Source organism: Myotis myotis, unplaced genomic scaffold (genome assembly GCF_014108235.1).
Source record: "Myotis myotis isolate mMyoMyo1 unplaced genomic scaffold, mMyoMyo1.p scaffold_m19_p_6, whole genome shotgun sequence".
Lineage (NCBI taxonomy): Eukaryota > Metazoa > Chordata > Mammalia > Chiroptera > Vespertilionidae > Myotis > Myotis myotis.
Window position 1 is genome coordinate 2,283,662 of NW_023416368.1, and position 26,786 is coordinate 2,310,447.

At 61.3% G+C, this 26,786-nt stretch overlaps 1 protein-coding gene across 4 annotated transcripts in view; it reads left to right on the forward strand.

The window, feature by feature from the left end:
• Window positions 1–11,923, forward strand: part of WIPI2 (WD repeat domain, phosphoinositide interacting 2) — a 28,900-nt gene extending 16,977 nt beyond the window's left edge. For 2 of the 4 annotated variants that reach the window (XM_036312530.1, XM_036312531.1), the window contains 10 exons: window positions 238–407; window positions 2,145–2,241; window positions 2,654–2,751; window positions 2,986–3,078; window positions 5,584–5,654; window positions 7,817–7,924; window positions 8,747–8,911; window positions 9,573–9,680; window positions 10,487–10,617; window positions 11,313–11,923. In XM_036312530.1, the coding sequence (XP_036168423.1) occupies window positions 238–407; window positions 2,145–2,241; window positions 2,654–2,751; window positions 2,986–3,078; window positions 5,584–5,654; window positions 7,817–7,924; window positions 8,747–8,911; window positions 9,573–9,680; window positions 10,487–10,617; window positions 11,313–11,425 (1,154 nt within the window). In that variant the 3' untranslated portion in view covers window positions 11,426–11,923. Of the gene's footprint in view, window positions 1–237; window positions 408–1,605; window positions 1,786–1,909; window positions 1,998–2,144; window positions 2,242–2,653; window positions 2,752–2,985; window positions 3,079–5,583; window positions 5,655–7,816; window positions 7,925–8,746; window positions 8,912–9,572; window positions 9,681–10,486; window positions 10,618–11,312 lie in introns of all 4 variants that reach the window. The other 2 variants (XM_036312532.1, XM_036312533.1) reach the window with 2 other exon arrangements.
• Window positions 11,924–26,786: the final 14,863 nt, after the last annotated feature.

Here is a 26,786-nt window from a genome sequence, read left to right on the forward strand (position 1 = left end):
GGCTCATGCAGGGCCTTCCTGGCAGGGGGACCCTGAGAGTGGTGTGTATGTGGCTCCTAAGCGGTGATTTCGACTCCGGTGCTGCTCTGGGATTGTCCCCACAGCCGGCCTGTCACCAGGCGCCCACCGTGTAGCCCCCAAGTGCTCTGCTGACGTAATGTGCACGTGGACACGTGTTGGTGTGTGCGAGCAGCCTGCGCCTGCTGATGTGGGTACGTGTATGTTTCCTGCTTACAGCTGACACTGAAGACGTGTGCATCGTGGAAAGATTGTTCTCGAGCAGCTTGGTGGCCATCGTCAGCCTCAAAGCTCCTCGGAAGCTGAAAGTTTGCCACTTTAAGAAGGGAACGGAGATCTGCAACTACAGCTACTCCAACACCATCCTGGCCGTGAAGCTGAACAGGCAGGTGAGCACCAGCCTCTGGGCGTCAGACCTCGCTCTGCCCGTGTCTCTGTGCAGTGGGGCTGCGGCCGCCGCTGCCCCCGGAGGCCTCCGGCGCCTCCAGGACAAACACGGTCCTGAGCCAGCGTTTCTGGCCCGAGCCCCGCTCACCCCCCCCACCCGCCTCCACACGGCGCTGTGTTCTCGGGTCCCTCCCTGATGAAGGCCCTCGCTCTCTGCCGCCGGTCTGCTCATCCTTCCGGGCACCGTGTCTGTGCAGAGGCCCCACGTGGCGTCCTCTCCTTGCGCCTCGATGAGGGTCTGTGGGAGCTCAGCGCTGTCCCTGTCGGTCATCCTGGGCACTGGCTTTCTCCCACGTCGTGCAGGCGCCAGGGGCTGTGGGCAGGGTTACGTGAGGACTGACCAGATGTCCATGCAGCCATCCTTGGAGTTGAGTCATAGTTTATTTAGCTTCTTTTACTTTCACACGTGTTACTTCAAAAAACCTGTTGGCATCTTCTTTCTCCTTTTTTAAACTGTTAATTTAACCTTTGATTTAAGATGATGTACGCTACTGCCTTGGCCAGCTGTTCAGTGGTTAGAGCGTTGGCCCATGCACCAGAGGGAGGTGGGTGTGATTCCAGGTCAAGGGCACATACCTGGGTTGCAGCCAACCCACTGAGATGTCTCTCTCACATCGATGTTTCTCTTTCTCTCTCCCCCTCACTCCCTCCTTCCCACTCTCTGAAAAAGCAATGGGAAAAACATCCTCAGGTAAAGATTAACCCCAAAAAGTGATATAATTTATTGCTTTTTATATCTTCCCCAAAACAAGAGAGTCTGGCCCAGCGTGTGGGCCTGGTGGCTGGCACTTGAGTCCCTTTCCCGGGCTCCCGTGGCCTGTGCTCACAAATGCAGCACCGGCCCCGTTCACAGCGGAGTGCCCTGGGCTGAGGGCGCGTGGACCGTGCGGGGCGCTGCTGGCGGCTACTGCCATGTGACCACTGACCTGGCTGAAACTAGGGATTGGTCTGTTGGCTGAAAAAGTTGGTTAAAATAGGAGAGGATAAGGCATCACATGTTGAACCTTTTTATTTTTTATTTAATTTTATTGTTTATTACAAATAGTAGTACATATGTCTCCTTTTTTTCCCCGTTGACCTTCCCCCGGCCTCCCCTACCGCCTTTTTAAAGCTTAAAACACACGTGGTGTCCCATGGCAGCAGGTGCTGAGTGCGTGCGGGCCAAGTTGTCTTCCCTGATGCACCCTCCAGGGACTTCCATCTTGAAGCGCAGCAAGAACATGGACACCTGCAGAACAGCCTGGGTGCAGGGGGAGTTTCATACTTTCAGGAAATCCTTCGGCTTTCACCTTCATCTTGCCGCGCCTCGTTCAACAGCAGGTGTTTAATTACCAAACCCATCCAAGGCGCTCGATTTGGTTTTCACGAGGGGCAGAGGGGTGAGGGATGAGAGACAAACACAACAAACCATAATACAAATCACTTTTCTTACCGTATCGCCCAGTTTCTGTGACATGGAGTCAGTGCATAGTGAGGCGTCCTAGTGCAGCGGCAGTAGAGACGAGGCAGGCACGGGCTCTGCACGCCCTACGGTAATGCAGCGCCCTCTGGAGTGTGCAGGCCGAGGGGTGCTAGGGGAGGAACGCCAAGCGTCTTGATCCAAGAGCCCCCTGAGCGGCTGGGCGCATGCGTGCAGCGTGGCGGCTCTCTCCACGCTCGCCTCCCTGTCTCTCCTCTAGAGGCTCATCGTGTGCCTGGAGGAGTCTCTGTACATCCACAACATTCGGGACATGAAGGTGCTGCACACCATCCGGGAGACGCCCCCGAACCCGGCGGGTGAGCGCCCCGAGGAGGGCGGGGCTGCTCGGGGTGTCCTGTTAAAGATGGGGGGGGACGGGGGGGGGAGCTCTCTCCTCTGCAGAGCCCACAGCTGGAGGCAGATTGAAGTGGATCGACCTTAAGCCAGGCTCCCTTCCTCCTGGCACTGGTCTTGTGACCGCATCGGTCAATGGTTTGGTCAGCTTCCAATTTTGAGGTCACTAATCACTTCCCACCAGAGGCCTTCAATCTGCTGACAGCCCTGCTGTCACGGGTGGGGGAGGGGGGAAGGGGGGGTGGCCCTAACCCAGCAGGGCGCTGTGGCTGCTCAGAGCCCTCCCTCTCGGCCCTGGGTTAAGTGAATGCGCTGTATGTCTCATGACCACAAAGGAGCCCTCAGGCCTGACTGCCCTGCTCCCTGTGTCCTCAGGCCTGTGCGCGCTGTCCATCAACAATGACAACTGCTACCTGGCCTACCCCGGCAGCGCCACCATTGGAGAGGTGCAGGTCTTCGACACCATTAACCTGGTGAGGTTCCCTGAGGCTCTTGGAAATGCTGGTCCCTCGAGTGCTGTGGGCCCTGGCGTCCTGGCATCCTTGGCTCGGCGATGCAGTGCCCGCCGCTGGCCCCCAGCAGAGCTGTGCTGGTCCCCGTCAGCTGCCCCGGGGTGGGCTAGAGGAACCTGTCACTCCGGGCACTTCCCTGGGCCCCCACCCCGGAAACCAGGTGGGCTTAGTAGTCACCTTTGGTTCTCCCACCAGCGAGCTGCCAACATGATTCCCGCTCACGACAGTCCTTTGGCCGCGCTGGCCTTCGACGCCAGTGGAACCAAGCTCGCCACTGCTTCCGAGAAGGTAAGGCTGCCGGGTCCGTGGGAAACCCGTCCTGGCCCCCGGCCCCGTGACCACACGGGCGCTCAGAGGAGCGCCGGCGACACCCACCCGGCAGGGCCCACTGCGGGCTCTGGGTGTGCTGCTGGGAGCGGCTCTCCCGCAGGGGAGCTGGGCACGTTTGGGACGGGAGACCGAGCGCCCTGCATGGACGCCCTCACCACTGCACCCCGACATGGCCCGGGACAGGCTGTGGTGCTGAGGACTTGGGGGGCGAGAGTGAAAGTGGAGACAGTCTGAGGGGGTCTGAGCGCATTCCGTGTTCGCCTTGCCCTCTTTTTCTCTTAAAGTGGTGGTCACAGTGTGTGTCTCGTTTAGCCTCCTTTCCCTCTCTGCGCCCTACTGCGCTTCTCTGAGTTACGGCGCCTTTAAGAGCTGCACCGTGTTCACTTACAGCTACTCTGTAGATAGGAGTGTATTGAAGTCCCGCCTGGGAGTCGTTCGTGTGCAGCTCTGGTTATTGAGAGAGTCGGTGAGGAGACTCCGGGTTAAAGGGCCTGGCCCTGTCCGCGCTCGGAGAAGAGGCCTCGGCAGGCCCGACTGTGTGGCCTTCTCAGCCTCCGTGACACTGGGGGGTCCCGTCCTCTCGTCCTCACTCAAGGGCTACGTACGTGGTTTCCTTTGCTGTTCTCTTCCTCTTCTCCCCTCTCTTCTCTCAGGGTCTCGTTTGTGCTCCTGGCTGCTCCCTCCTCTGAGCACGGGGACCTGCCCCTCAGCCGCCTGTGCCTGGGTTCAGCCTGGGTGTCCCCTCCAGTCCCCTCCCCTCGAAGCCACTGGCTCCTCTGAACCAGCCAGCGAGTGCCACCCAGGCAGCCGCTCCCGCTCCCCTGGGCTCTGCATTCTTGACTCTCGGGCCCCGTTTCTGCAGCGACGATGCCAGTGCCGCTGTTCCTGGGTCACTGTCCTGAGTCTCCTAGACCCTTCGTGTCGTTACCTCGTTTGACCCTCCTCCAGGGGCACGTTTCCCTTCGTGTGGAGAGCTCCGCGCGGGCAGGCACTTTCCCAGGGTCGGCCGCTGGCGGAAGCAAGGGTTTGACTCCACGCCCGCCTGCGGTCTAGACGCTGCAGGGCTCGCCGTGTCACCGGTCCCTTTCCGCTCCCTCGGGAGCGCAGCATGGCCATGAGCCTTGGCTAACCCACCTCTCTTATGGTTCTGACTAGGCCTTCGGGAGCCAGTAAAAACAGAACAGTTTTTTCTGGGCTAGAAAGAGAGGCTCTTGACTTGCTTTTACACAGAACCTTCTGGGTTGAGGGATCAGACCACCAACGCGTTCTCGGCCCGCTGGGGCCGCCCTGGGTGCGGGCTTACTCCTGCCTCAGAACTGCCGTCCAGCAGCGTGTCGTCGGTCAGGGTTGCACACCGGTGTGGCATGAAATAGAAACGCACGTCTGTAAGGAACCCGAACGCTTAGGTTGCAGAGACACAGCCTCTGCCCGGTGTTTGCATGCGTGCCCACACCCCTGCTTCCCGAGATCTGCAGCCTTGGTGGGGTCCTCCCCCACCAGAGACTCGCCGTCTTACAGGGCATCACTCCCTGCACCTGCTCCCTGAGGGCCGGGCCGCGCTGGGCCTGTCGTCTGGCTCCTGCGGCGCAGGCTCACTGAGCTCCTCACCGCCTGGTGGTGACCGCACCCCTCGGGGTCACTTCCGAGGCAGGTCTCTCGGTCCCCGGTGCTCAGTCCTGTCTGCCCACGGAGCCTGTGACTGCTTCAGGAGGGGGAGGGGTCGCAGGGAACGGACACCCTCTCAGTGTCTCATGTCCCAGAGGAGGGGCTGTGGCTCACCGCCAGCCTGTTTCCTTTCGTCTCAGCAGGGGTTCCCTTGATGCAGGTCTTGCCGATGTGCAGGTAACAAATCCTTTTAGGCCGGCAGTTCCCTTGGTCAGTGGCTCCAAGTGGCAAGAAGGGCCGCAGGGGGGTGACGGCCTGACCAAGCGTGTCAGACTCACCCATCTTAGGAGTCGCTTCCCAATGCGGGGTCCACGCCTCAGGCGCTTAGTTTGAATGGTTTAAGCTTCCAGTGATGTAGGATAAAGTAGAACTGGTGTGTTCCATGTTTGACTTCAAGGCTGTTAATGATTAGAGTAAGTGCTGAGTGAAGTGGTGAACGGGGCTGAGCGATCTGGGGAGCTTGTGGCAGGAAGCAGGAGGTGGTTGTGCAGAGGGCCTGCTGCAGGCTGGCCAGGAGGGGCTCGGGCAGCTGTGGGGGGCTGGCCAGGAGGGGCTCGGGCAGCTGTGGGGGGCTGGCCAGGAGGGACTCGGGCAGCTGTGGGGGGCTGGCCAGGAGGGACTCGGGCAGCTGTGGGGGGCTGGCCAGGAGGGACTCGGGCAGCTGTGGGGGGCTGGCCAGGAGGGAGTCCACAGTGCGCTGTCATGGAGAACTGTTCTGTTTCATTTATAGTCTGACAAATAAATAAAGAAAGTCCATCTTTTCTCGGCTAAAAGCCTTTTTTTCCCTCTTTTTCGCAGGGGACCGTGATTAGGGTGTTTTCCATTCCAGAGGGACAGAAACTCTTTGAGTTCCGGAGAGGAGTTAAGAGGTAAAGCACATAAGCCTCCAGCATTGACTCAGTTCTCTTTGGGTTCAGTGTTTGTGTTCTCTGTGACCAGCAGGTGGAAACGTGGCCACTGGGCACAAGGTGAACGGCAGGCGTGTTCAGCCGACCGGACGGTCTGGGGGTAAAGGGACGTGATGTAAGGCCAGCCGGACGCAGAGCGATGGCCAGATAGGGGCGCGGAAGGACCGGCAGAGCCGGGCGGTGCGTGCCCTCCACCTGCTCTGCGGGCGGCTGCGGACTCTGACCTGGTTCACAGACTCCGTCCTTACTCTCTGCCCTGAGAACTGGAGCCGGCCCTTCCCCTCCCTCCCCCGCCAGCTGGTGGCTGCGGCTCTGCCTTTGAAACAAGCACACCGCGTCTCCCAGCACGGAGCTCCCTCCCGCTGGCGTGCACTACAGAGCTTGCAGGGCCGAGCCTAGCACGCCTCCCTGCCTCGGAGGAGGGGCTGTCCCGGTCACCCCTGGGTCCTCTGCCTCAGGACTCGCGGGAGAGATGGGGATCCAGGCTCCAAAGCCAGATCCCGGGGCCCCGCTTGTGGCCGGGTAACCTGGCTCAGCAGTACTTGACCTCTGGGGCTGGCACCAGCCCAGTCAGGCTCTGGTAGAGCCCGCCTCCCCGTCCTGAGAAAGTCCTGCAGAACCTGTCGCCGCGTCCTTTCCACCCTTGTCCCTGTCCCCCATGGCCCCCAACCTCGTGCTGGCATCCCTCCCTCCCTGGGGCAGTTCCCACAGATGCGTAGTCAGCTTACGTCCTCTCTCCACAGCCAGGCGTCCAGCCCCGCTCCCCTAGTGTCTCCCCTTCCCTTGCTTCCCTTCCCCGCTCTGCACCTGCCTTTGCTCTCCTGCTCCGTTTCCCCTGCGTCTCAGCACTGCCAGGAAAGCTCTCCTCGCCACAGCCACGTCCTCCTAAACGCGCCCCTGCCTGCCTGCCCATGTGCGTGTGGCCCAGGCTGCTTTCCTGCGGGCCCCGTGCTTCTCCCGCCCCCCGCCTGCTCCCACGCCCTCTCGGTAAATGCTGCCACTGTCCCTCCACCCAGTGTCCAGCCAAAGGGACTCCTTCCCCTCATTCCATGCACCTGTTAGGCTCAGGCATGCCGGCTTTCCCGGGGCTGCCCCCACTGGCGTCTCCTCCTCTGTGTCCTGTCCGTCCTCCCGCCCTCTGACCTCACGCTCCCTGTGGTTCTGCTGTCGGCCCCATCAGTCCTTCCTCAGACTCAGCCCTGGCTCTTCTTTGGGTGTGAGAACGTAGGCAGAGCACCCCCATTTGGACCCCGTCACAGCCTCCCTTTGCCTGTAGGACTAACCCCAAACTCCTGCATCCTCAGCTGGACCCAGCCTCTGGCCCTTCGTTCCAGCTGTTTTATTTCCCTTCCTGTTGCTCCCGGTCCCAGCCAGACCACGTTGAGCTCCTCAGAAGAGCAACCCTTGTCTCCATGGGGACCTGGCCTGTGCTGTCCCCGGTGCCTGGCTGTCATGCTGGTGCCCCTTGGAGTCTGCATCAGGTGTCCCTCAGGCCAAGCTTCCGGCAGAAGCACCCTCGCCCCCCACACCATGTCTGTAGCGACTCCCACATCTGTCCTAGCGCCCCCTCACTGGGAGCGGCAGGGCTGCACACACCTTGCTGGGACAGGCAGGCAGGGCCGCCCCGCTGTGCTCCAGCGCGTGCCATGGGGCTGGGCGCGGGGCGCTCCTCGGTCTGCACCGAGTGACTAGGGACCTTTCTGTGGACGGGCCACGCGTGCTCCCGGGGCTGGGAGGAAATGCAGGCTATTTGCTGGCTTTGGGGTTTTTACAGTGAGTTTACGATGTACTATAGGGAGTTAGTGTGTTGAATGTTGAAAGTTTTACTCTGTTAAACATCATCAGAGGGGCCAGTTTACCCTCTGCATGTTAAGAATTGCTGTAATTTAAATGAAAGAAAATTGGCTGTTTAAGAACATAGGACAGAATTACTGTCACTTGCTGTCACGTTCCCAACATCTTTCTCTCAAAATGTTTGAGAAGGTGACTGGAGGAAGGAGAGCGCTCCAGCAGCCACGCGGCTGTCAGGGAACTGTCCTCCCCTGCGGCGATGGTTACAGGCCCCTTGGGAGGTTGCTGGTGGCCAGTGGCCTGGGTGACAGCTAACCCTACCCCGCCCACAGGTGTGTGAGCATCTGCTCGCTGGCCTTCAGCATGGATGGCATGTTCCTCTCCGCCTCCAGCAACACAGAGACAGTGCACATCTTCAAACTCGAGACTGTGAAGGAAAAGTGAGTTGCAAACATTCGATGGTTTGAAAACCAACAGAGAACTTTGTCCAGCTCACACTGATGGGTGAGCCCAGGAGCCCAGGCTCGTCCTGCCTCCTGCCTCCTGCCTCCTGCCTCCTGCCGGGCTCTGGATCAGTGTCCCCGCGTCCGCACGCGGCAGGGAGGGATCTGTCCCCGTGAGGTGGTCTAGTGCGGGAGGTGCTGTGCGTGAGGCTGGCGGCAGGGCGCGGGGACTGCCGTGGTCATTGCAGACGTCTGCCTCGGCACGCCCCTGAGCACAGAAGCGCGTCTGGGCGCACTGCCCAGTGCCGGGAGCGCCGTCGCCAGGCTGCCCGCAGTGGGTGCGTTTCTAAAGCAGGTGATGTGAGTCGTGTGTCACTGCAATGGGCATGTGCGGCGAACAGAGCGCTGCTGCTTGTTCCTAACATGTGAGCCTCCCCCCCCCCCCCACCCCACCCCCCGGCCAGGCTTGCTCAGGGCACGCTCCTCCCCAGGGAGCACTTGAGTAACCTGCAGGTGCGCGCAAGGTGAGCAGCGGCAAAACGGGCTGTGGGGAAGGAGCCACTTGAAAGTGGTGCTCAGAGGTTTCCGAGACTGTTAGACCCAGGGGTGCTGGGAGTGGGGCCTGCACGTCTCCTGTTTGCTGCAAATCATTTCCGTAATCTACGCAGCCACGCGGGAGGGCAGGCTGTTCAGAGGCTGTGGTTTCTGCCCCTTTTCCTTGAAGGAGGGGGATTTCTCTTGAGGTTTCGGGCTGATCCTTGTCTCTGTGGGTGGGACGTGGTCATCTCCGGGAGTCACGTTTCTGCTGACGCCCTCCAGGCCGCAGGAGGAGCCCTCCACCTGGACCGGCTACTTCGGGAAGATGCTCCTGAACTCCACCAGCTACCTGCCCGCCCAGGTCACAGAGATGTTCAACCAGGGCAGGGCCTTCGCCACAGTCCGCCTGCCCTTCTGCGGCCACAAGAACATCTGCTCCCTGACCACGTGAGTACAGGCGAGCCGCCTCCCCTTGGCCTGCGGCGCCTGGTGGTCCCCTTACGATCCTTCCAGCCTGAGCACAGTCACAGACTTCGGCCTGTCATGGAGCCGAGGTTTGCGTGCCGCGGGGACCCGCAAAGGGCATCGTGGTCATCAAACACGAGGGCTCCTGCAGCTCCTCCCTGCAGAGGCTGCCTCTGTGTCTGGGCACTTGTGGCGATAAGTCAGGGCTGGGAGCGCCAGCATCGAGCCCTCTGGGAAGCTCGCTGGCGTGGCTGGGAGCGCTCCGCCATGGCCTCGCTGTGACTGTGGATGTTATAGACGTTATGTTCATCCTTCCTACCCGCCTGGCCTAGTTGAAGAAGTCTCATGAAACCGCCTGCCCTTCGTAGTCAGGGAGCCGGGAGACCGATGCCGCCACCTGCTCTCCCTGGGGCGCCGGCGCTTTTTCCCGCTGAGGACGCCCTCGGCTTCGATGCTGGGGCTGCAAGTAGCACAGAGGGTGCGGTCTTGGTCCTGCAAACACGTAGTGTGTCACTCACTCAGCGACATTTGTGCTCACTTTGCGGGGGCAGAGGGCTCCCCTGGCCTTGCCAAAGGCGAGGCTGCTAGTGTAGTAACCACGGAAGCTGTGGTCCTAGGATGTGACTGCTTTTCCTTCCACCAGAATTCAGAAGATCCCCCGACTGCTGGTGGGAGCGTCCGACGGGTACTTGTACATGTACAACCTGGACCCCCAGGAGGGTGGCGAGTGCACCCTCATGAAGCAGCACAAGTAAGTCGGCCTCTCTCGCCCAAGCCCCTCCCCCCCCCCCCCCTGCTCTCTCTCCCACCACCCCCTCGGCTCTCTCTCCCGCCCCCTCGGCTCTCTCCCACCCCCTCCTCGGCTCTCTCTCCCGCCCAGGCTGCCGTGGGCCCTGCGAGTGTGTGTTTCCTGGAGAGACTGGCCCAGGCCGTTCAGGAGCTCCACCTTCCCAGACAGTCCCTGGTGTGGCACAGATGTCCGCTCTCCCACCCCGTCTGCCAGGGACTGCAGCTCTTGGCAGCTCTTGGCAGGAAGTGGTCAGCACTGCACCTGCCCTTCCTGGGGGCGGGGCTTCCCCCCCCCCCCCCCTCGGGACCGGCTACAGAGAATTTCACATTCACAAGAAAGGGGTGTCACAGCTTGTCCCGTCCGCACAGCCAGGGCGCAGTTTGAGGGCCTGCTGTCTCACCGTGAGATGGGTTTTCTCTTTGAAAAGAGGAGTTGGTGTTGGTTCCTGGGGAAGCAGTGCATTATGGTCTTTTGCTTTTGCTGCTGTTTGTCACCTAGAAGCACGGCAGTGCTGATGATTGGGTGCAAGGGGGACTATTGTTGATAGCGACTCCTGTTGATGGCCACCAGTCTGCACATGAAGTAGCTGGTCCCGTAGGCATAAGTCTTTTTGTCAGACTTTCCATGTAAAGTCCGAGTGAACACACCCGTCCCCGCAGTGTTGGAGCGCACGTGCGTGTCCTGGCGAGTGGCCTTCACCTCTGTCGCTTCGCGTCTGGCCCGCCAGCCCCAGGCCCTCACTGTGTGTTCTTCTCCACTTCCACCAGGTTGGATGGCAGCATGGAGACAACCAATGAGATCTTAGACTCGGCCTCTCACGACTGCCCCTTGGTAACTCAGCCCTACGGCACCGCTGTAGCCAAAGGCACCCACGCGCCTGCATCTCCCACGAGACTGGGTAAGGCTGAGTGACAGACTGGAAGGTAATGAGGCCGGGCCTCCCGGTGCCCGAGCTCTGCTTCCTTCCCAGGGGCCACCCCCTTGTGTAGGGCAGGGGAGTGACGCCCTCAGGCCGGGCAGCGGGTGTCACCTGGCTATCCAGGCCCCGGAGGCAGAATTGATTTTCTTCTGAAGAAAATCATCCTGCCTCAGGCCACTTGGGGTGGACGCGACTTGTGCCCCAGCTTGCTGCCTCTCCAGCGTCTGTGCTGGGACCTTGCCCTGTGCCCGTCTGACCTTCCTCAAGCGGAGGGCCCTCTTGGCCCCGGGCCCGGGAGGAGGCACGCTGTGGCAGGAGCTGTCAGTCAGCGTCCCGGCAGACGGGGGCGGTCTGGCCGTGGCTGTCCAGCTGCTGTGAGCTACCTTCCCCCAAACACCAGCCTGCCCGCCGTTCTGCTCGTGCCCCTCTTCGCAGGAGCGCTGAGTGTCTGGCGCTCGTGTTGCGCACCCACGTTAGTTCGAGGCGCACTCCGTGCCCCGCCCCCGAGGAAAGCACAGCCTGTCCCCTGGGAAGCCGTGCTCTGCAGGAATGAATGCCGCCTCCTGGGCCGCCTGTGGCTGAGAGAGCTCTTTAGTCACAAGGGGGAGTAAAAGGCAGTCTGTGCGGCCGCCCGAGGGCCCTGTCCCGCTCTGGTGACCGCGCTCTCTTTGCAGCCTACGCGGACGAGCTGGGCGCCGTGGGCGGCGCGTGCCTGGAGGAGGAAGCCAGCGCCCTGCGGCTGGAGGAGGACAGTGAGCACCCTCCCATGATTCTGCGGACGGACTGAACTTGAGCTGTGAACTCTGACCCCACAGCAGAGAACACTGGCTGACAGAGGACTTTGTGTTATGCTGCTACGAACTTTGACCTGAGTTGGGGGAGAGGATGGCAGAGACTTAAAAAGAGGAAAAGGTTGTAGTTGTAGTCTCTTTCCCGACTGAGAAATACATGGTTTTCACTTCAGTGGCTTTTAATCTGCTATGAATTCTAGCTTTTTGTTTGTTTTCTCTTTTTGCCAAAATTAACTGGTAAAGCCCTTGAAACCTTGCTTTGTTTGCATGCATTCATGTGCCAAGCCAGCACAGGGCAGCCAGGAGCCACTGGCTACCAGCGGCCGTGTGGTTTCTCGGCTGTGCGCACGGGGCGCGCAGTGCGGAGCAGGCCTGCTAGTCCAGCTGGTTCTGCTCGACCGGGCCCGGGCCCGGGCGGGTGGAGGGTCCTCCCAAGCCCCTCCTGGACCATGTCCTCCTCTTTATTTTGTTAATTAAATTTTTTCCAAATTGGACTCTCCTGGGATTTCTTCCATGCGGGGTTCTGTTTCCCCTCTTGTTTCCCCTGTGGTGTAGGCAGAGGTCCTTTCTGTGCTCACGCCCTTTCCTCCCCCAGGGAGGGGGCGCGTCTCCCCGTCACTAAGCGGTCCGTCCGGTCTGCGCGGCAACCGCCTGCTGACGCCTGTGTGTGTTGTTCTCTCTCTCATTGTCAGGATTCCTGCGTCCGTGTAGCACAGGCCTAGTGTCACAGTCCGAGTTGTCCCTCCGTCCCTCCGGGGCCCCTCGCCTGTGTCGGGAGTGGAGACGGAGGGGCACCGAGGAGTTGGCTGCGAGCACCTCCTGCGCGGGCATGTGTGCCTTTTATTTCAAGCTTTCGGAGTTGTGCAGCCTGAGGTGGGCAGAGGTCCAGGCTCCGCCGAGCTCCCCTTCTGTTTTACAGAATTGAACCTCAGGGACCTCGGACTCTGTTCCAGACCAAGACGCGAGGGGCGAGGTTCTAGGGAATTGAGTGGCGTTGGTGGCGTGGAAACACCCTGGGTTCTTGGGACGTGGCAGCTGAAGGCACAGGTGGAAAAGCAGACGCCCCGGCTGCACCTCGCTTTCCCTGCGCCAGGTTCTGGCCCGAGGGGTCAGCGTGCGTTTCAGGTCGTGTTCGTATCTTGGTCGTAAGAGGGAAGAGGGGACGTGGTTGAACCGGCTGCTGACTTAGTGCCCGGCTTCAGGGTGGGCCGTGGGCTGTGGGCCGCGGGCTGTGGGCCGCGTGTGCAGGGCGGCCCTAAGGTCGAGGCCTGGAATTGAGAGGAGCCTCCAGTGAGCTGAGACTCTGGACACGGTGACGGCAGCAACACACCGCGCCCCGTGGGCAGAGGTGACTCATGGTGGCCTGCGCTCGCCTTTCCTCCAGAGGACCCGGCTCCATGGGAGCAGGCCGGACCAGCTGCCGCGTCCCGGGCAGGGTCTTTGGTGTCGGCGTGGGACGTGGCTCACGCTCCCCGACCTGGAGGCACGTTTGCCCCGGGCGAGGGCGATGGGGAGACGGTGTGCAGGCGCTGGTTCTCGTGGTCAGAGGCCCCTGGGTCCCCGTCTCCCTTTGGGATTGGAAGTCAGGAGACGTGGGACTGCTCCTCCGTTTCTGCCTCCCGTTTCCTCAACTTCCAATGGGCAGTTAGGAAACGAGGCTCACCCTGCCTCCCCGCTGGGCCCCGCAGGCTGGCCCCGGGCGCGTGTGGGGCCCACCGTGTGCTGTGCCCGGGGCCGGGGAGGGAGAACTGAGGCTCTGTATGGTCAGCCGACGCACCTGGCGGTGGGCTTCGCTGCTTTTCCTTTCCCAGCTCATGGCCACGAGCTCGTCCCCGGTGCTCGCACCCCGCAGGCCCGAGGCCGTGAGGCGTGGCAGCTGCCTGAGGACCCGCAGCCGGTGCCGACTCTGAGCTCCAGACCACACAAGTTTTATCATTTCATTACGTCTTGTTGTCCAGATCGCAAAACAGATGACCTGGCGGGAGGGAGGGAACCACCCCAGAAACTTCCTCAGAGGAACCTGTGGGCTGGGAGCAAACCGCACCTCTCAGCAAGGGACCAAGACCAGCTGCCCCTGCGTCACTCCCGGTGCGACTGCGTGTGCTGGCGGCATGGCCAGCGCAGTCACCTGGCGCCTCGGCTCCTGGACGGGACGATAGGCGTGGCCCACCTCACGGGGTCCCTGTGAGGGGAATGCACCAGTGATCACGGGAGCAGAAGCTGGTCTTAGGGGTCGGAACCAGTTGTCTTTATTCAGGCAGGTTCTTGCGTGCAGACCGTGGGAAAGTGAGATGCTGACAAGTATTCCCAGCCAAGGTGTGTGCGGCCCTTGGTCCCGCCTCTCCTGCACCTGGTTCTAAGACCAGCGACAGCTCTGGTGGGGGTGGGGGAGACTTGCCAAGCTGCACACGGCACTGCCTGCTGTGGCCGGCGGGTGTGGGATCTGCACCTCATTCCAGAGCAGATCGGCCCGGACAGCACCTCACTCCCTCCTCCTCGGCTCACCTGCGCCGTCCAGAGGGCCCAGGAGCTTCGGGTCTCCACGCTCCGCCTGCTCACAGGTTCGTCTGAGGAGCAGGGAGAGAGAGGACCTGGCCTTCCCCGCGGCCGGCAGTGGGCACAGACAGAAAAGACTAGACGTGCTCAGGTCACAGCAAGACACATGGGACGTCGGTGATGGGAAGCGTGCTCCCGTGTCCCCCGGCGGGGATGGCGGCGGACGGGAGCCCTGACGTGAGACCCTGCCTTTGCACGTGGGGAATGGCGGGTCCTGTGTAAAACGTGGGTGTGATGCCAGCACAGCTCAAGGTCCAAATGCGTCTCTACAGTGTGCTTAGCCCTCAGGTGCAGGGGGCGGGCGAGGGTGCAGGCGCAGTGGGCGCTGCACGCGGCTGTGAGGACCTGGGCCCTCGGGACGGTGTGGTCTGGAGGAGGTTTGATAGGGAGCCTCCTCGTGAGCGTCTTACTAAGATGTGACGGCAGCCGGTCGCCACGCAGACGGAGCTCAGGGAGGTAGCTTTAGCTCGTACCCAGGTGGTGGTTCTTGGCCCGTGTTGTCCCTTTTCATCCTGTGGATTTTGCAAAGCACAAAGAGAAAGTGGAATTTGAGGCGTGGCCAGCCCTTCCGATCCTTCCTTCCCTGGTATCTGACCAGGAAAGCCTTTAATTTGGAAGAAGTTAATCTTTTTATTTTTTTAAAAATATATTTTATTGATTTTTTACAGAGAGGAAGGGAGAAGGATAGAGTTAGAAACATCGATGAGAGCGAAATATCGATCAGCTGCCTCCTGCACACTCCCTACTGGGGATGTGCCCACAACCAAGAATCAAACCTGGGACCCTTGAGTCCGCAGGCCAACGCTCTATTCACTGAGCCAAACCGGTTAGGGCTGGAAAAAGTTAATCTTTTTAAAGCTCAGAATTGAAGGGGCCTGTTTTGATCCTTTCCCCTCTGCTGGTTCTTCACCCAGCTGTCATTTCACTGCATTTCCTTCGTGGTGGGCGTGTCGTGTGTGTGGGTGGGCGTGAGCGTCTGAGCCGAGGGTGAGTGCGCCCTGCTTACATTCCAAACCAGCTCGGACTACAGACCCGTGCTGCTGCATCTCATAACCACGTTGAGAGATTAAACTGTCCTGGCCGGGTTGCCCAGTGGTTGGGCGTCATCCCATGCAGTTGCTGGTTCTGTTCCCGATCAGGGCACATGCCCGGGTGTGGGCTCCATCCCCAGTAGGGGGCGTGCAGGAGGCGGCCGATCAATGTTTCTCTAGAAAAAATCAATATAAACATATTTTTAAAAATAAAAGATGAAGCCTGTGTTGCATTTCGTTTTGTTTCTTTTCATTGATTCACTGCACCCTCATTACGCGTCAGTGCGCACCATCATTTAATCACCTACAATTCTGCTAGGATACCGTGGCAGAGAAATCCGAGCCCTGCAGCTGACGGAACTCATAAAGGTTTCATCCAGAACTGAGTCTAGTGCTTTGTGAAGTAGATTGTGCACTTCTTTCTCCTGGAATTCCTGGCCTCGCCTGAGAGCGTGTAAGATGTCTGACCTAAAGGGACAGGGCGGACACAGGTGAGTGGCCCTGGAGGTGGTGGGCGGGGCCGGCCTGTGGGGGGCGTGGCGGCTTCTGGAAGCACCCTCTGTGCATGCACTGCTTTGTCAGTTTCCCTCGAGGTGGGAGGGTGTGTTCCTCCACATCCCAGGCTGAGACACGTGTGTGATGCTCCACCGACGAGGCAGGCGGGCGAGCAGGTGCTGACTGACGGGAGGGTGGGGTCGGAGCTGTGGGAGCCCCATCCCTTCCTGAGCCCTCAGACCCACCCTCTCGTGGCTCCCGTGCGCCTCAGGGCCACCGGCCCGTGTGAGGAGACAGTGATGCGTGTTGAATTCTTCAGGGAAGGACGAGACCACACATCTGTCCGTGCCCGAGCATGGGCCCTGCTTTGTGACAAGCACATGGGGCTCCCTCCTGTGTTCTTGGTGGGTTAGCAAGCAGGTCCTGAGTCCTAGGACAGCAGTGTGGTGGGGCCACCGGGTCCCTGGAGGAGGCCCTGGCCCATCTAGTTGGTTCCCGGTCTCCCAGAGCCGGGACACGGAGGGCTCAGCCCAAGTCCACGAGGTGGGACTTGGCTGGTCCGCACACACCAAGCTCGCCTGTGGGGGGCCAGGCCACTGTGCGGGCCAATCGCGAGGGATCAGGAACTTGACAGACAGGACGAAGTACACGTTATCAACTCCGACCCGGAGAGCCAGCCCATCAGTGAGATAAGCAGGCTTTAGAGGGCAGCTCTGGGCAGCTCTGGCGCCCTGTTTACACGAAGGCTGGGCTGTGGGTCCCCGCTTTCCCGGGCCTGTCCTTGGTCATCGCGTGGCCTCCCGGGAGGAAATGCCAGGGGTGCTGGCGTGTCACTAGCTGGGACCTGGAAGAGGAGGAGTGTGGAGGGCGTGACCTCTGGATGGAGGGGCCGCAGCGCTGAGAGGGAGGAGGCCTGTGCCACGCTGGGCTCCCCAGGGGACCCTCCTCACGCCTCTCCCGTCGGGAGGTGGCCAGGACCGTGGGGGATGCGGACCCGTCACACTAACCTGCTGGTTTTGAGCTCCTCGCTGCCTGTGGTGCTTCCAGTGGGCGCTTTGTCACCCAGTTAGTGTCCCGCAGGTGGACGGCTGCCTTTGTAACGTCGGGGCTAATGATGGCTTTAGGGACGCGTCCGCTCATCGCCAGCCCTCGGGGCTCCTCTGCGGGGCGGCCAGCAGTGTGAGGCCTCCGCAGGCCTCGGTCTCCAGCACAGACGGCACCTGTGAGCCACCCGTGCGGCCCGAGTGACTGGGTGGGTGGAATTAGCAGGTGCAGCTGTGTTTACTACGAGAGCTGAGGACACTCTCCTCCGGCTTCTCAGGAATCCCTACTGCCGCCTGCAGCTCAGCTCCCGCCCCAGCCGCTCCCGCTCCCTTCTCGCCAGGTCGGCGGCTTTGCTGTGGACAGTCATGTCCCAGGGACCCTGGCAATGACTGCGTCTCCCACCTGGGCCGACACCTTCCTTACTGCAGACATGGGCGGGCCCTGTGTCCCCACCGGCCCCTCCCACCCCAACGCAGGGCCACACCTGGCGCGAGTTTCTCCACGTTACTCCTGTGTTGCCGCAGCAACAGTCCCGTGGAGCCACGCCTTCCCCAGCCCCTGCGACGCCGGACGTCTTCCAGACGCTCGTGTTTTCATTTCTAATGTTTTTAATTGATTTTAGAGGAAGGGAGAGGGAGAGAGAGAGGGAAACATTGATGAATCATCATTGGCTGGCTGCCTCCTGTATACCCCCTATTGAGGATACGGCCCACAACCCGGGCATGTGTCCTGACCGGGAACCCAACGGTGACCTCCTGGTTCATAGATTGACGCTCAACCACTGAGCCACACAGGCTGGGCTTCTACGCTCATATTTTTAAAGAACATCGACCTATGAACCAGGAGGTCACAGTTCAATTCCTGGTCAGGGCATGTGCCAGGTTGTAGGTTCGATCCCCAGTGTGGGGCCTGCAGGAGGCAGCTGATCCATGATTCTCTCCATCATTGATGTTTCTATCCCTCTCTCCCTCTCCCTTCTTCTCTCTGAAATCAATAAAAACACATTTAAAAAAGAAAAGAAAGATAAATCTAGGTGGAAGGTTTATTGGGTGTTTGTTCTGTTCTTGTAAAATCGACATTTGTCAAAATGAAAGGTTGAGGGAGGAAATAAAAATAAACGAAAAGTTGGGAAACGAATGAACCGGTCGGGGACGTGTGCGCATCTAGTGGACGTGCAGAAGCTGTTATCTCGGGGCCAGGCCGCTCGCTCCTCCCCCGTCTCCCTGGCCGAGCCCTTTGGCAGGAATCCAGGCAATGTGGACATTTCTGAGGCCCTGGCCTGGAGCGCGGCGCTGCCAGAGCTCAGCGTGGGTGCCCTGCTGGGGTGCCGGCGACACACGCTGCAGGGACCACCCACCAGGGCAGGTTCCCCGAGACTCGGGTGCAGCCAGCAAAGCCAGCTCATGAGCAGCGGCTCCTCCCACCAGCGAGCCAAGGACCCGCGGGGCCCATGACTCCTCTGTGACCTCACGGTCGGCTCCAGCATCGAGACTGGACAAGCCCTGTCTTTGTGGCAAATCCGAGACCAGGCTACTGTCCCCGCCCACCACTGACAAGTGTGTGTGTGGGCATGTCTCCGTGTGTTTGTGTGTGTGACTCTGCATGTGTGTGTGCCTGTGTGTGTGTTGGCATCTGGGTGTGTCTCGCGCACGCACTCGGATTCTGCGTGTCCCTGTGTGAGTGTCACTGCGTGGCCTCGCACGCTGACGATAGCTCCTTCAGTGGAACCAGGCTGAGCGGCGGAGGGCGCTGTGGCTGCAGAGCTTGCAGATGTCCTTGAGGCACAGGACACGTGGCTGCAGCCGAGAGGAGGGCGGGAGTGGGAGCGGCGGAGGCGGCACCAGCAGAAATGAAGTCACAGGACAGGATCCAGGCGGCCCCTGGTCAGTGCCAGTGCCCTGGCAGAGTGCCCCCCACCCTGGAGGCACCACGGCCCCCAACCAGCACCCTTCCGCACCAACCACAGCTGGAGGACGAAATCGTGGGGAGGACTCTGTGATACAAATATAAACCTTGCTGCTTCTCCAAATCACACCCGGCTTGAAGCGCTCATCTGGTTGTCATGGAATCCATCCCAACAAGGACCAAAGAGACCAGAATAGGCTACAGGGCCTGCTTCCCACTTAACTTCTAGAATCTTTTTTCCCTAAACTCCGGTCCCTCTCCTCCCGCTGAAGAATATTCTAGATGCTACAGTGCGACCCCCATCACTGTGAATGCCAGCACTTCCTTCTGGGGAAAGCTCCACCCCCCACCCTTGGCAACCATGTGACCCAAGCTGGGCCAATCAGAATTCTTCCCTGGGAGTTTTCACACTGGGGCAGAGAGGACCAGGTCCTCTGGGAGATGAGGTGGTAGCTGTGAGCCAGGAGCTGGGGGGTGGGGCCTGGTCTGTGAGGCGAAGACAGGTCCGCGCCCAGAGGGAGTTCCAACACCTTGCAGCTTTGTGGTACGCATGTCCCTAGTTGATGATTCTATGGGAGAATCCTAGCGGCCACCACTCTGGCCCCTCAACACCCCATCTCATGGCCCAGGAGGAGGCGCCAGGTGCCCACAGTGCCAGAAATGCCTCCGGCACGGCTCCCTGTCCTTCCTCAGCTCACTAAGCGCCCCCCCCCCCCAGGGCGTGGGAGGCAACCACACTATCAATTATTAAACTTCCCCTAAAAGCCCAAGAAAACTGAGATGGGGCTGGATTGGGAGCCATCAGACCCCTCACAGCCTTTGGCTAAAAGGGGAAAATTCGATCTGGGGGGCATAACCCACACATTCCCGGGGGGACGTTGAACTCTGCTGAGAGCAAGATTTTAAAAACCAGGTGAGCTGTGTTCCTGAGACATAGGGTGAGGGGGGGAGGGTGACACTTGACACGGACAGAGGTTCCGAGCCCTTTGCCCTCCTGGGTGTTCTTTCCCGGAATCCTCACTGAGCCCCACTCATTGGGTTGCACGCCTCCCGCAGGGCAGCGCACCCCGCAGGGCAGTGCCTCCCGCAGGGCAGTGCACCCCGCAGGGCAGTGCACCCCGCAGGGCAGTGCACCCCACAGGGCAGCGCCATTGTGTTCACTGAGCCCTGCATTCTGCCATTTCTTTTCTTTAATAACCTCTCTTCTCCTGCTTCTCCATCTCACCACCAACCTTTTCTCCCAACCCAGTGGTGGCAAACTGCAGCTCGCGAGCCACATGCAGCTCTTTGGCCCCTTGAGTGTGGCTCTTCCACAAAATACCACGTGCGGATGTGCACGTACAGTGCGATTGAAACTTTGTGGCCCATGCGCAGAAGTCGGTATTCTGTCCCAACCCATCCACCCCTCCTTGGGGTCAAAGGGCATCTGCAAATTCCTGGACCTTCTGCCCATCGAGGCGGAGTCCCCGTCCCCCCCGAGCCTGGCGGGCCTCTGTGGCCACCGCCGCCAGCAGAGCGAGCCCTGCACTGTCACGTGTGAACTTCCTGTCACCGGTGCCACGAACGGAGTGACCACACAGCAGGGTTGAGCTGTGTCCCCCAAACGCGCATGCCGAGGTCCTGGCCCAGGACTGGCCTCCCCACCCCCAGGGAGGATGGGGAGAGGGACTTTCCAGACCAGCACGGGCTGCGGGCTGTGGCCCCCACCGTCCTCCCTGAGCACACAGCATCTCAGGGGCCACAGACCTCACGGCGTGCCCTTGGCCAGACGGCACAGCCGTGGGCTTTCTGCTGCAGAACCCGACGCCTATGAAATCCTTAGCCGCATTAAGGGGTGTGCACTGCGCGTCTTCAATCCTCCGAAAGGATTAGGAGGATTCCACCAAGATGAGCTCCTCACGGGGGAGGAGGAGCCGGCCGGCCAGCGTCAGGCCTCTGAGCCGCTGGCCCCTGGAGGACGGAGCAGCCCAGCAGCCTTGGCCGGGACCCCACTCCACGGGCTCCCGCCACAGCGGTTATGACCACGACCGGCATCGGTGGCGACCGTGCAGCCCAGGAAGGCTTCCCGGGGGGCAGACGAAACCTCATGGACCAAGGTACGGAGTTTAGAATGTGGGGTCAGGCTGGGCCCACAATTTGCAGGGCTGGGCCCACAATTTGCAGGGCTGGGCAAGGGTCACATGGCCAGAGGCCCACAGGCCACACGTCTAAATACTCAAGGTTACAACTCAAGCAAACAGACTGCTACACAGACAGGTTCTGTCAGAGCGGAAGGCTGGGGCGGGGTCCTCTCTGACTCTCCCTCCCTCCCTCCATCATCTCCATCACCTCCCTCCCTCCATCATCTCCATCTCTCTCTCCCTCCCTCAATCTCTGTCTATCTCCAAGTCTATCTCCATCTCCATCTCGCTCTCCCTCCCTGATCTCTCCCTCTGTCTCACCGCCCCCTCTGTCTCTGAAGCACCCCAGCAGCCCCAGGACGGGCGAGTGCTTGGCGAGGGTCTGGGGGGTAGGTCTCGCTGGCTCCCTGTTCTTGGTCATAAGTTTCTGGGCGGGTGAATGACCATCTTAGAGCGCCATGTGCAGCTTCTAAACAAGGGTGTCCACTGGTAAATAAAACCCCCAACCCCAAAGGCAGGTGCTGTCTTGTCCCCGCCCCTGTGGACATGCGTGGGAGGGGCTGGAGGCGGGGGCGGGGGAGCAGGAGAAGGAGGCGGGTCTGGGGTCACTGCCACTGGCCGGCTCCCGGGCTTCACAGATGCGGACACTGAGGCCCAGAGAGGGTGAGCGCCCTGCCCGGGGACACACAGCCTGGGTGCCAGGCAGCGCGTAGCTCTGCGGGCGGGGGGGGGGGGGGGGGGGGCGGCGCTGCGACTGCTCCACTGTTTTCCCGGCACTCGGGAACAGATGGCTCCAATTCCCACCCACGGAGCCAAACATTTTCCCTGGTTACCCTGCTAATTGCTCACAACTCCTCTCGTAAATAGAGCACAAAGGCTCCTTCGCAGCGACTGAGGGCGCCTCCGACTCCACAGGAGAGGCCGCGAGGGAGCCAGGTGAGCCCGGGGTGGCCGCCTCGGCGCCCACCTGTCCTAGGAGGGGCGCTGCCTGGGGTCCCCACCGCGTCCCGTCAGGCTCTGCCCGCCCCAGCCCGGCCGGAAGCCTCGGCCGTCCCTACGCTCTCTGGCGCCGCTTTTCTCGCCCTGAAATGGGTGTATTTTCAGAGCAGGGGGCGTGCGCTGTTGTGTGGGTGCCCTGGGAACTGGGGCGCGTGTAAAATCGGATCCCCCTTCCCGCCTCCGTCTGGGGTCAGTACAGAGGGAGGCAGGCCTTGAGACAATGTCATTCTGCCCCCCACACCCCCTCCAGCACCCCATTCCCCCAGCCCCTCTCCCTTACCCAGCCCTCCCTCCACTGCGCAAGTGCCTCCCCCTTCCTAGGCCTGGTCCCCCTGGGGTGTCAGGAGCCTCCCTCAGTGATGCCTGATCCCCAGTGGGTGCCCGGGGCCCTCCCTACCCCCGCCTCCCAGGAGGGGCTGTGGCTTCACAGACGCGTGGGGGATAGAGGGGTGTGTTGATAGGCAGGTCGAGGGAACTAACTGTGGGTAAAGGCTGGGGAGAGTCGCCTCATAGGGGGGTGAAGCCTGTGCAAATGGGGTGTGGCTGGTGCAGGGGAGGCTGGGGTGGGTGGGCGGGGAGGTACTGGAAGGTGGTTTGGGGTCCGGGATGGGCAGGAGCACGGAAGGTTGGGAGCAGAGTAAGGAAGGGGAGCAGGGCTTCCGGGACAGCACCGGCCCTGGGGCTCCCCTCCCCCGCGCATCCCCAGCTGAGCGGCCTGAGAGCGTCCTGCTCCGGCTCCTGCCCCCCCACCCCCACCCCAGGCGCTCCGGCGTGGCCGTGGCCTTCCCCACCGCGCCCCTGGCCTGGCGTCCTGAGCGGTGGAGCCCAAGGCCACACGGGCTGGGGGACCTGGTCCCGGAAGCCTGGCTGGGGGGGCGCAGCGGTGGGGATCACCCTCAGCGGGGGCTGGGCAGCCGCCACCTCTGTGGCCTCCTGCCGGCGGCAGTTTCCTCCCTGATCCAGCCGCACCGACCCCACCCCCACCCCGCCCGCTCAGCACCTCGGTCCTGGCCCCTCCTGGGGGAGGTTCTCTGTGTGTTACTCCCTGTGGTGCTGGGGGCACAGGCAGAGGGGGTGCACCTCTGCCCTGGGGGGGGAGGGACTTCTTTTTTTTTAATATATTTTTATTGATGTCAGAGAGGCAGGGAGAGGGAGGGGGAGACAGAAACATCCATGATGAGAGAGAATCATGGATCGGCTGCCTCCTGCATGCCCCCCACTGGGGATCGAGCCGGCAACCCAGACATGTGCCCTGACCAGGAATCGAACCGTGACCTCCTGGTTCCTAGGTCAACACTCAACCACGGAGCCACGCCGGTCCAGCGGGCAGGGAAGGGACTTCTTGTCTCTGGACCTGGGGCTCGGGCAGCTCCGGGGCCTTCCGTGCAGGTCAGGAACCGGGCTTTGCACCAGGGAGACTGAGGCAGGGAGACCCTCGCCCTCGGCCATGGGCGGGCGGCCCTGCCCCGCGTGTCCATCTGCCGCCCAGACAGGGCCCCGCAGCCTCTCCCCGCTGCGTCCAGCGCCCCTCCCGCTCGGTCTGGCTCTTGGCGGCGGCGCAGGTTGTCGGGAAGGTTCTAATGGCTGTAAGTTAATAAGTTGGCAATAATTAGGTTTCTGCAGCAGGAAGATGGCCCAGCCCCTGGGGCCGGCCTGGGCCCCTGGACAGCGGCGGGGGTGGGGAGCCCCGCGGCCCCCCTCCTCCTTTCTCCCCAGCATTTTATTAGGACAAGTGTCAACGGGGGGGGAGTGGAAAGAGCCGGGCGGGACCGTGCTCCTGCTGCCGTCCGCGCGTGTGCGTCTGATGGCGTCCGTCTCCATTCCCACCCGCCGCCTGTCCACTCACTCCCAGTGGAGTCACAGTCGGTCACAGACACGTGCGCGGGGCCCCCAGCATGCCTGTCGCCTGGCACAGGTCACGTTTGCTTTTGCTTTTTGTTTTGTTTTGGGCAGATTTACCCACAGTGAAGTGCGCAGACCCACCCTGAGCGTGTGCTGAGTTTTGACAGGTGGACACATTCTCCAGATGCAGAGTCTGACCATTACCCCGTGGGTCCCCTCGTCCCCCACCCTCCCACGGCCATCGCCACCTTGGCCACCTCGGATTCAGGCCGCTGGCCTCGAACCGCTGTGAACGGAGCCCAGGATGCGTGTTCTCCGTGTCTGTCTCACTCAGCACCGTGCACTTGAGGTCCGTCCCGGTGGGTGGGGCGTCAGGGGCGCGTTCCTCTCGGTGCCGAGCTGCCCTCCACGGCGTGGAGACCGGTCTGGTCAGCCATCTCACACACGCTCCCACCTGCCGGCACTCGGGGCCGCATGCTCTGCCCTGGTGAGTCGGGGGGTCCAGAGATACAGACCCCACAGGCATGTGTGTGTGTGTGTGTGTGTGTGTGTGTGGCCCAGCCACGCTGACACATAACATTAGCCAGCACACATGTTACTGCACCTTACACTTTCATTTGTATTTTTAAAAAATATGTTTCTATTGATTTTAGAGAGAAAGAGAGGGAGGAGAGAGGGAGAGAGAAACATCGATCGGCTGTTTCCCGCATACCCCCTACCGGGACCGAACCCGAAACCTGGGCATGAGCCCTGACCGGGAATCGAAACGGTGACCTTTTGGGGCACGGACGGTGCTCAGCCCCTGAGCCACAGCGCCAGCCGCACCTTACGCTTTAAAAACCCAACACTACCTCCGTCAGCCGCTCGGCTGGCCCAGGCAGCGCTGCTTCTCCCAGCGACTGCATGGCACGTGGCTGGGCTTCCGGGCATGTCGGCGGGTTCTGGGCTTCGCTGCTGTAAAAGGAGGGGCATGCCCTGGCCGCCCGGCCTGGAGCAAGCGTGCACGCCCGATGCCGTGGAAGTTCTCGAAAGCAGACCCGCACGAAGGGCTTGCGCGTTTACACTTTTGATTGATGCGCCTCGTCTGCTGCCAGAGGAACTGGTGTAAATGAGCTCCACCACCCGGAGGCCTCCCCTCTCCTCTCGGGACCCACTCAGACCTTCGGGCCTGCCCCCGAGCTACGAGAAAAGCGGGCCCTCGGCCTCGCTTCAGCCTGTGCCTGTAAAGCCAGGTGCGGGGTTGGGCAGGTCTGCAGATGTTGAAGCCATTGTGGTTCCTCTGTTTTGTAAGTCACCGTCTCAGATGCTAGACTCTTCTCCGCTGGCTGCCTTTTTCTTTTTATTCGTAGGGGCTCCGTGTCTGTTCGGGAAGGAAGCCCACCGCCCGTTGTGTTGTTGCAAATATCTTCCCCGCTTGGCCCTCATCTCTGTCATTTTCTTTCTTTTTAATAAGAGCCCAGTGCCGTGTTCTCACTGAGGAGGAGGAGGAGGGGGAGGAGGGGGAGGAGGGGGAGGGGGAGGGGCTCCCTCTTCTCTGAGGGTGGGGGGACCGGTGTCTGGGGAGCACCAGGCCTGCGGTGTGGGTGTGGGGCCGAGGGCCGTGCGGTAACGAAGGTCCCCGCTCCTCTCAGGAAGCGCCCGCATGGACCGTCCGCCCCACAGCAGCGGGACTGCCCACCCGCATTTCCCCGGTGTCCTGGCAAAAGTGCACAGGGCCTGTGTGTGTCTCGCCGTGTCCCGTGTCCGGCGCCCACTCCCGCACCCGGCGCCCACTCCCGCACCCCGGCGCCCACTCCCGCACCCCGGCGCCCACTCCCGCACCCCGGCGCCCACTCCCGCACCCCGCGCCCACTCCCGCACCCCGGCGCCCACTCCCGCACCCCGGCGCCCACTCCCGCACCCGGCGCCCACTCCCGCACCCCGCGCCCACTCCCGCACCCCGGCGCCCACTCCCGCACCCCGGCGCCCACTCCCGCACCCGGCGCCCACTCCCGCACCCCGCGCCCACTCCCGCACCCCGCGCCCACTCCCGCACCCCGGCGCCCACTCCCGCACCCCGGCGCCCACGTGACTCTATGTGCCTCGTGACCTCGGGTTTCTCTCTGTGGTGACACATGATTCCACTGGTTTTCTTGGGTTTTTCTTTTTTAAAAAAATATTTTTAAGTGATTTTTAGGGAGAGAGGAAGGGAGAGGGAGAAAGAAATAGAAACATCACGGACAGGAACATCATCGACCGACCGGCTGCCTCCTGCACGCCCCGCACTGGGGACGAGCCCCAACCCGGGCATGTGTCCCGCCCGGGAATCGAACCGCCAACCTGTTGGTTCCTGGTTGATGCTCACCCCTGAGCCACCCGGCCGGGCTCTGGGTTTCTCAAAGGCGACAGCCGTGCTGGGTACTCCCGGCCACTCGCCTTAGGTAATTGGCCACTTGCAATGTTTGGCTGCTGAGAGGAAGATCTTTGTATAAAAACCCTGTTTGTGTTTGGAATCATTTCCCTGGGTTAGACTTTCTGGATCAAAGGGGGAGCATTTCTCAGGCCAATTTGCTTTCCAGAGGGTTGTTCCAGTTTGCACCCCAACCAGCATCTTAGCTTTCAAAACCCAGGTCCCGCACGTCCCCTCCTCCCAGTAACACGCCCAGGCTGGCCCCCCGCCGCCCAGCTTCACTCCTGGGAAGGCCCCTCCTCTGTCCCCTGCACCCACCTTCCCTCTGTCTTGAGTTCGAGGAGTGTTTCTGGCCTCAGGAGTTTGCACTGGCTCCGTCCTCTGCCCGAACACCCCAGCCACAGACCTGCCCACAACGGGTGCCTCAGGCCTCTGAGCTCAAGTGTCACCTTCTCTGAGGGGCCTTCCTGACCCCTAGGCAGGCGCCCATCCCCAGTCACACATGACTATCCCGTCCATCACCGTCCAGCCCACCTGCCTGACTCCCTCCCAGGCCCCTGACGCTTCCTAAACGGACTGCCTGTTGATTGACAGGGTCCCGCCTCGCACAGACACCCCAGTGCGTCCCCTGCATGTCTAAAACAGCGTCACATGCCCTGGCCGGTGAGGCTCGGGTGGCTGGCATCGTCCTAGGCACCAACCGAAAGGTTGCTGGTTTGATTCTGGGTCGGGGCACAGGCCTGGGTTCTGGGTCCCATCCCCGGAGGGGGTGTGCAGGAGGCAGCTGATCTGTGATTTCTCTCTCTCCCTCTCAAAAAATCTTTAAAATAATAAATAAATATAAATGATAAATAGATAAATAAGGCAGCGTGTTACACACACGAATAATTGTTACCCACACCCAGAACAGCTCGGCATGGCTTCCGGCACCGTCTCCAGGCCCGAAGCAGCATCAGACTCATCCCTTTAAGTGCAG